The 9,214-nt window shown below is 50.7% G+C and overlaps 1 protein-coding gene across 2 annotated transcripts in view; it reads left to right on the top strand.

Moving 5' to 3' along the window:
- The first annotated feature begins 8,075 nt into the window (after positions 1-8,075).
- MYO5B (myosin VB) overlaps positions 8,076-9,214 on the top strand; it is a 333,306-nt gene continuing 332,167 nt past the window's right edge. The window contains exon 1 of one of the 2 annotated variants that reach the window (XM_039228822.1): positions 8,076-8,249. In XM_039228822.1, coding sequence (XP_039084753.1) covers positions 8,223-8,249 — 27 coding nt within the window. In that variant the 5' untranslated portion in view covers positions 8,076-8,222. The remainder of the gene's footprint in view (positions 8,250-9,214) is intronic. The other variant, XM_039228821.1, reaches the window with a different exon arrangement.

Here is a 9,214-nt window from a genome sequence, read left to right on the forward strand (position 1 = left end):
CTTTGGTGTACTTTATAAGGCTACACCTTATAAAGGCTGTTTCTGTTCAAATCTGCCACAGGTTACTAAACGAACTTTCATTGGCAAGGTAGGTAGAAGAGTTCTACAACTGGCTTTGGAAGCTTGATGAAATCCCAGGGCTCTGAACTTTTAACAGCTCTGACCACACCTGCAAGGCAGGGTCATGGGAAGTTTACCTGCCTGCATTTTGACATTTCAGAGGGAGGATTTTATGCCTTCCAGTCAGCATTATACGGTCAGAAATCCTCCTAAACCATTGGCTGCACACAGGACCCAACTAGGATCCAGACTTGGGTACCCTCCCTAATGAGGTGGGTTACAGAACACTCAGGATTCTTGCTGTGGCTTGTTTTAGCAAAGGGTGAGGAGTGTCTCTGCCCAGTCTCCAGATCCTAAGTATCTTTAATTGCACCAAAGAGAGCCTACTCCTAACATCCAACTTGCTATTTAAGACATCACCAGTTTCACCAATAAAAACTCATTTGGACTTTCATTGTGTTAACTAGCCAGGACTTGGTTATTGATCGAGCTGTGAAGAGCATAAAGACTTGTAACTTTTATGATATGGAATGTATATGTATGTGTATGTATGTAGGGAATATGGCCTTTTCTGATATGCTAGCTGGCCACCCTGGAATGTAAATTCCTGATAGCAGGAATTTCCTGAGAATAATACTAGGCTACCCCTAGAATTAAAGCTCAAACTGACTGTGTATACTGAAATATTTCAAAGTATATTATAGATATTGTCAGTCTCTGGTTCCAACTGGAGTAGAAACACATCCAGGTAGTGCCGGAAGGCTTCCTGGAGAAGGTGGGACATAAGGCAGCTCTCACGCAGAGGTTCTTGACCTTGGCTCTGTTCTAGAGTTACCTGGGGAGTGTTTAAAGAACATACCGCAGAAGAAGTAAATTGGAGATTCTGAAAGGAGGTACAGGGGTCAGCCTTTGTGAAGCAATTCCCAGGTCATGTGGGTGTGTCCCCAAGATGGAGAATCACAGCCTTAAAGAATGAGTACCATTTGGATATAGCATTTTCCAAGCAGGCTTTATTAACTTCCAAGATTGTGTAATTAACAGAAGCCCCAAGATCCATCTTCAGACAGCTTCTGGCTCTGACTCCCCCTCACTTTATCTCAGAATGTGAGAAAAATCTTATCTGGAATCAGGTAGAAACTTGGGCCCCACAGCAAGAGCTCTGTTTGATGGTTCAAATTTGATTTATTAATGGACGCTATGGACTGAAAGGTATGCTTTCTGAGCAAGGCAGGTGGGGATAGATTGTGAGTGAAATTCTCTGCTACGCAGGCAGAGCTTGTGAATCTCAACTTCCAAGTTCTTCCCAGAAATGACAGGCCACTTGGCAGCCAACCAGCTGTATGGCTCTGGGCGGGGTCTGCTCTGGGCGTCTGTTTTCTCACTTGTAAAATGAGAAGGCTGGACATCGATCTCTTTGAGGTCTTTCTAGTTATGACTTCCAAAGGTCAGGGAATTGTGGAGTACCAAAAATGAGAGAAAAAGCAAAAATAAAACTGGCCGTTGGGAAAAGTGTCCAGAAGAGGGCGCAAGATGCCGGGGATAGAATACACTGTAGGCCCTGGCCATTCTCTGCAGAGACCCTGCCTCTGCTTCCCCGAGAGCAGGCCAGGCTGAGGGGCAGCGGTCAGAGGACTAGAGGTTCTGAGTCACTTCAGTGGGATGTGTAGACCATGGCTTACAAACTCTTCATTTGCATTTTCTTTTTTTCTTTATTTTTTTAAATGTTTTATTTATTTCTAGGAGAGAGAGAGAGAGAGACAGCGTGAGCAGGAGAGGGTCAGAGAGAGAGGGAGTCACAGACTGAAACAGGCTCCAGGCTCTGAGCTGGCAGGCAGCACAGAGCCCGACGCGGGGCTCGAACCCACGAACCGCGAGACCATGACCTAAGCGAAAGTCGGACGCTTAACCGACTAAGCCACCCAGGCACCCCTTCATTTGCATTTTCTTTGACCCACACCACCTCATTTTTCTCCTCTCTTCTTTCCATTCAAGCTCCAATAGATAATGCCATTGTATTCTGGGGGGTCATGCCCGTTATTTTTATAACAGCCCTTGGTCATGTGAACAGCTTCTTCGAACAGAGTTCTAAGAAAATAGAAACTCCACCTTTTTATCTCCCTCTGTCCCTAAGAATCCAACCCATTTTTTGCAGTAGTCACCATGCCTAGTAGGAAGCAAAAACCTTCATTCCATTTGGGATTAAAGTCAAGCTTTCAATGAAACCCCCACAGAAGAGAACAAAGGATTTACAGTGATGGCAAAGGACTGATCTCACACCTTCCCGGGAGCAAGCTGTGAGATGGGGTTTTCTTCTCTTGACGTCATCAATACCGCATTTGTGTCAACAGACCTGAACCCTCTTTGGTGTCAGGAACCAACCTGGATGGAGGGCACCGCCATCAGAACACCACCGGGGTGGCCCAGCCTCCCACCCAGTGGCAGCATCTACAGCAACCTTGACAGTGATCGTCCAGCTTCTGCTTTACTTACCCCAGGGACAGCAAACTCACTTCCTCATGACAAGCTCGTTCTCTCTTAAACAGTTTTTCTTATTAGAATGTTGTACTTAATCTTTATGGTTGTCCCATATCAACTTTTACCCTGCGGTCTGAGTCCGGTCTCCCCTACACAGAACCGGCCTAATCTCTCTTTCACATGACAGAGTTTTGAGTATTTGAAAACAGTTATGATATCCCTATTTCTCTGATTGGGGCACCCGGCCCTCACGCTTCCTCAGTCCCTGGAGTCTTTTCTCTCCCCACCTCCCCTTGCCACTATCTTCAGCCATCCCCTCACAGTATGGCTCCTACACTCTTCACCACCCACCTCCACCCCACCCAAGAGTTCAGAAATCCAGGTTCAGTTCTCTGTCAGAGTCTTCCCCATATGGGGGGCGGTATCAGAAATCACCGTTGAATCCCTCATGGGCTGAGTGCTAACTTAGAACAGGTGAAAAATAAGTCTACATTGCCCCCAGAAAGACTCAGAGATGACCTTGAAGAAACCACAAAGTTCAAAGCATTCCACAGCATCAAGGCTGTTAATGCCATTTTATCATTATTGTTGTTATGATTATTTTTGTTAAGTAAGCTCTAAGCCCAACATGGGGTGCAAACTCATGACCCTGAGAGCAAGAGTCACATGTTCTATGGAGCCAGCGGAGGGCCCCTAAAGGGATTTGGAAAGACCATGTATGTCTCCACACATTTGTAACTTAATAACTAAAATTTTAAGAAGTGACAATAGTTGCAGAAGATGCAATTTTTGGCATATTGTACATGCCGTCAGCTTAAAATAAAACAGTCTTGGCACTCTTTTAAATGGATTCGATGGGTTCTCACTGGCACAGCATTTTGATATCCTCCATTGCTCGTTAAAAAGAACACAGGGGCATCTGGGTGGCTCAGTTGGTTAAGCCTCTAACCTCAGCTCAGGCCATGATCTTATGGTTCATGAGTTCAAGCCCTGCATGGGGCTTTTTTCTTGAGCATGTTCTCTATAGAATTTTAGTCCACAATTTGTATGCTAGAAATTCTTTTAACACCCACCCTATATCATTTACCTGTACCCAAAATATGTGTATAAATGAATATAGTTTAAACATTTCCAGTGGTCTAAGTATGAACATTATCCTGAGCTGATTATCCTGGGATTATTATACAATTTCAAAAATGTATTCTGATTTTTCTTGTATGTGCTATGTATTTGTTTACACAAATGGAAAGGGAAGGTTTTTTTTTTTAAATGTTTTATTTATTTCTGGGAGAGAGAGAGAGACAGCGTGAGCAGGAGAGGGTCAGAGAGAGAGGGAGTGACAGACTCTGAAACAGGCTCCAGGCTCTGAGCTGGCAGCCAGCACAGAGCCCGACGCGGGGCTTGAACCCACGAACCACAAGATCATGACCTAAGCGAAAGTCGGACGCTTAACCGACTAAGCCACCCGGGCGCCCCAAGAGAAGTTTTATTAGAACACAGTTCACTGTCCCTTGGTTCTTTGAGTTCCTTCTGAGGTGCCAAAAATCACATAGCGATTCACCAGAAGATTATTTGCCATCATCTATCGGCTTACGACTGGTTTGGTCCTCCTTCAGTTTTGTTGCTAGCAGAACTGGAATCTGCTCACCCTGCACAGAACACATGACTCCTTCAGTGGAGTCACCCGCGTGCTCAACACCAAAGTTTCCAACTGTCCTTTTCTTGGACATCCTGGCGGCTCTTGCTTCCCAAGCAAAGCACTGTGCTACTCAGGAGGATTGAGAAATGCACTTTTCTTTTGAAAAGTGCAAGAGGGTGAGGAGGGAGAGCTGATAGAGCCCCTCTCACCGCAGGCGCATCTTTTTTTTTGCAAATTGGTGTTTAGATTTGCCAGTGCATATGGAGATTGAGGATCTGGGCATTGACTCCCTTAAAACAGATTATGGAATAGAGCTCCTTGGAAAGTCTTGACACGCACCCCAGGAAGAAGACGGCTGCCTTGCAGGTAGGAGCATTCGGGAACCCAACCTGAATGGGGAGGAGAGAGATCCCGGGACAAAGTTCTTACCAGTGAGCCAGTCATCACAGAACACTTTTTGTATGTGACTTTATTAGTCATCTACTGGTACGTAAAAAATCGCCCCAACCCTCAGTGGTTCCAAACAGCACACGTTTATTACCTCGCAGTTTCTATGGGTCACAGACTTTATTAACTCCATTGCTTTGACTGAGACACAGCTTTTCTGAATATTCTGCCTGAGGGTGTCTCACGTGGCTAGCATCCAAGTATCAGCTGGGACTGTGGTCTTCAAGTCCAGTCTGGAGGCTCAACTAGCAAGGAATCCACTTCCAAGCTCACTCACTTACCTACTGGGAGAATTCAGTTTCTCCAGAACTGTGGACCCTACACCAGCTGGGGGTATTTATTAAACACATAGACTTATGGACTACATGTGGATCAATTGACTTAGCACCTCCTGATACCACCTAATCCTGATATACATTAACATTAAAGAACCATGGGCATTAAAGCAAACACTTAGGCTCTTATCTAGAGATAAGAGTGTAGTTGAGGGTCTGCTCTTTGACCTAGAACATTTCCCCCACCAGCCTCACCTTGCTCATCTGTGAAATAGATTCATCATTTGCACTTCCTTTATAGGGTTCCTCTGAGGCTCAGACCAGATCATGGAGGGAAACACTTGGCAAGTTTTCTGGCACAAGGTAAGTTTTAAAATATCTTTATTAATATTCAAAGGAGGGAAAGACCATATCTGATTGTGAGATTAGAAGTTCACAAAGCCCTGGCCAACAACAGGATTCTCCTTGGGGAAGCGATTCAGTTCAGTCAGCATGAGCTGAGGTTTTTAATCCGTGACAGGTATGATTGAAGTTAGGAAGTTGGAACCATGTTGGCGGTGGGGAGGAAGGATAGAGACAAATGAGTTTCAGGTTAATGCTAGGTCCTAGTGGTATGGCTGGTGTTGCCTATCTAGCAGGTGGAAAGGTGGGTCTGCAGTAAGGTTAGCATTAGATTGGAGAGTTAACAGTGCTGTGAGAGGCAAAATGGTGTGTGTGTGTGTGTGAAGAAGAGGTTCAGAAAATGGACCACGGTTTTATTGAAGAACCAGCAAGCAGAGTTAGAAAAGTTCATCACAAAGCTATGGTTAGAGAAGCTGTAAAACAAAAGGAGAAAAATGATACATGGTAAGGAAGGAGCTGGTTTAACCTAGGTGGTTGATCTAGTCAATTAACCTAGTCAATTACCAGCCCATGCTTCAGAGGGAGAAGGTAATGTCAATAGGATGGGGGCGGGTGGAATCACTTAGAAAAGGACTAAAGCAGCATTTTTTTTAAAGTGTTTTTTTTTTTTTTAACTTAAGTGATCTCTACACCTAAGATGGGGCTCAAACTCACAACACAGAGATCAAGAGTTGGATGTTCTTCTGACTGAGCCAGCCTGGCTCCTGTCAAGCACCAAATCCTAACTTTGGCTGTCATTAGAACTACCTGGGAACCCTTCAAGATCCTTTTGCCCAGGCAGCACCCCAGCCAAATTAAATCAGAATTTCTAGGAGTGGGGAGCCAGGCATTTGTTTTTGTAAAAGTGCACAAAGTGCTGAGAACAGGTGAGTCATGGAGGACTTCGTGTAAGTGGCGCCAGCTGGTAGCTTGTACCTCAAGAAGTTTAGCAGGACAGGAGAACAGAGCGGGAGTTGCTGGTAGAGACAGGACCACTGAGGAAGCATGGTGGTGGGGAAGCCAGTGGGGTCCTAGGCAGAGGGGAGGACTGAGCCTAGCAAGGGAGGTGTCTTAGTCCAAGATGGGAGAATCCTCTGGAAATGGGGGAAAAGAGTGTTGGCTCCCCGCCCCCCAGCTTTTCTAATTCAGTATGTCTGAGGCCTGACAGTTTGTATTTCTAATAAATTCCCAGGTGATGCGGATAGCCCCGCGGGCCACACTTCGAGAACTACTAGAGAACAAGAAAGTAAACTATGCAGACAGGTTTTTGAGTGAGAGATAAGTGGTGGAGCCATTTCCTTTCTGCTTCTGCAGAAAGTGATCTGAAGAGCTGCATTTCAAATCCAAAAATTCTCCAAGCTTTGGTCACCCACTGCATTTGCCAGCCTTGAGAGTACAATTTTTTAGAACTGTGGAGCTTAAAAATTTCAGATACTAGGGTCCCACTGTTCACCAACGAATTCCTGAGGGTAAGGCGCCTTCCTTGGCACTGGTAACACTCCCTCGGCTAGTCTCTCTGAGGAGGCACAGCTGTGACCGGGCTGCACAGGTGAATTAAATGGAGATCCCGCGTTCCACGTGGTAAGGTCTTAAGTGGGAAGAGTTTAAGAAGCATCTTCCAGGGCGTGGGGTTCCAGAACGATTTCTTCAGTGGGAATATACGGCTGTTCTGCCCGAGAACTGACCCTCCAAGGCCCTTCCTCCTTCAGGTACGAGGGCTATTTCCAGAACGCTGAAGCTCTGTCTTACCTGGCAGCACCCACTCTGCCTCCACCAAATCCTGCCAGCTAGTGTTTTTTTTTTTTTTTTGGATGAGGTTTCTTTTTTGCTGTGGGTGGTAAGAGATGACCAGAGCTGGCGGATGAAATGCCCCTAGCAGAGGGGACAATAAATAAGGTAGAAAGCGGCAGAGGAATAGAAAGTGCATGTAAGAAAAAAAGGAGAAAGCATAAGACTTTCCAGAAAAGCGAGCCATAATCCTCTTATGGAGGGCAGGGACCGCTAGGAGCCTAGTTAGAAGCCCTGGGTGAAACAGGCACACAGTTAAAGCAGCTATTCCCCTTTCCTGGAGTAAGGACTTCAGCCCAGGGAGCTTGGTTTGATGGAGCCCACGGTTGGTATATCCGAGTCACCTTTAACTTTCTCTCCTGACAGAACTGAATTTTAATGAGAATGCTGAATGCAGCCACGTAAAGTCCGGAGGAAAACGTATGGAACCTTCCAGCCGTAGACTTCCCCTTTTCTTCTACTTCCTAGCTCCTTCTCCATACGTTTCTTATTTTCCTCTTTTTTTGGTATCCCGTCTATCCCTGCCCCGCTTCGCAGGGTCCCAGCCACGAGCCAGGGGAGCCTGGCGCGGCGGGGCAGGTGCCGCACCCTGCGCGCACCTGTCCGGCGTGCGTTGGGCGGCCAGCAGGGGGCGGCCGGCGCCGGCTCCTCGCCCGGCCCCGCCCCGCCCCCCCGGCCCCGTGGACCCCGCTGCGGCGGGGGCGCGGGAGGGCGCGTCCAGCCCGGCAGCGGCAGGGCTCAAAGGCGGCGGCCGCAGCGCACCGGCCGCCCGCCCCGCCGCCCGCCCGCCCTCCGGCCCTCCCTCCTCGGCGCCCGCACCTCCTCCCATACCTGAGCGGGGAGCGGCGTCGCGCCGCCTCCTCCCCCCGCTCGCAGCTCCTGCCCAGCCGCAGCTGCGCCGCCACCGCGGGAGTAAAGGTCGCGCTGGCCGAGAGCGAGCCGGCCGCGGCGCCTCCAGGAAGCCGGCGGGGCTGGTCGAGGGGAAAGAGCCAGGACACCAGGAAACTCTGGGCCGGCCCGGGAAGATGGCGCCAGGCGGGCCGGCCGTGAACTGAGAGCCGGCGGGCGCAGAGGAGCCGGGACCCGCCGCCCAGCGGGGCACGAGCGAGGGCCGCACGCCAGGCTTGTTGCCCGGGCTCAGGCCGGCCCGCGGGGTCATGTCGGTCAGCGAGCTCTACGCCCAGGTGAGTGCGGGCCGCTCGCCGCGGTCCCGCCGGCCCAGGTGAGGGCGGCGCGCTCCCGGCCGCCTTGGCCCTCGGGGGGCGCCCTCTCCTGCGGCCCGGGGAGGTGGGGGTGATGACGGGAGCCGCCGGGCAGCCTACTCCTCGCTGTCTTCCCGGCGCCCCGAACTTTGGGTGGCAGAGAAAGTTTGGCTGTTCCGGGAGCGCCCTGCGCTGACCCGCCACGGCTCCCGGCGATACTTCGGCTCTACCCGCGATCGGGGTTGCCGACCCCATACCGAGGGCCTGCTGTCGCTGCCTTTCCCGGTCCGCGGGGGCGGCTCCGCTGCCGCCCCCTCCCCTTGCCGGTGGACCCCGTCCTAGCTGCCCTGCGGCGCCAGCTAGCAAGGGCGTCCCTCAAAGGCTTCCGCGCACCGGTGGAGGGAACCCCCAACTTGGGGGGGGTATTCGCACATCTGGGGTGGAGAGAAGGGGCCCTAACCGGCTGTGGGGGTCTCGGTGGCTTGGGCGGAGGTGGAGGCTAAGCAACGAGTAAAGCGGGCGGTGGTCTGAGGCTCTGCAGAGACCCTGGGGGAAGCGCATTCCGAATTTCCCGGGGGTGGGCGGCTGGAGGTGGCCCCTCTGCTTCGGTACCAGGAAGGCTTCGGTTACTGCTAGGAAAGGGGGTGGAGGAACGCTGACCGAGGGGTGGAGTGTGGATTTCGAAGATGCCCGCAAGGTCAGAAGGGATGTGTGGGCTCGGTCCCCCACGGTCGGGAACAGGTGCAGCTGGGCGCAGACGCTCCGCTTCCGCGGCAGTTGTTTTAAAGTTAAGGACCAGCCGCTGCCTCCCCGAGCGCCCACGGCGGTGCAGCGGCGGCGTCCAGGCCCTGCTCGGGTTTGTCGGGGGTGGGCGTTGGGGGGATGGCGAGGGGTATGGGCCTTTAAGCACGTGCTTTTCCTTCCTCTTCCCCCCCCCCCCCCCCCCC

Source organism: Hyaena hyaena, unplaced genomic scaffold (genome assembly GCF_003009895.1).
Source record: "Hyaena hyaena isolate Hyena2069 unplaced genomic scaffold, ASM300989v1 scaffold_33, whole genome shotgun sequence".
Lineage (NCBI taxonomy): Eukaryota > Metazoa > Chordata > Mammalia > Carnivora > Hyaenidae > Hyaena > Hyaena hyaena.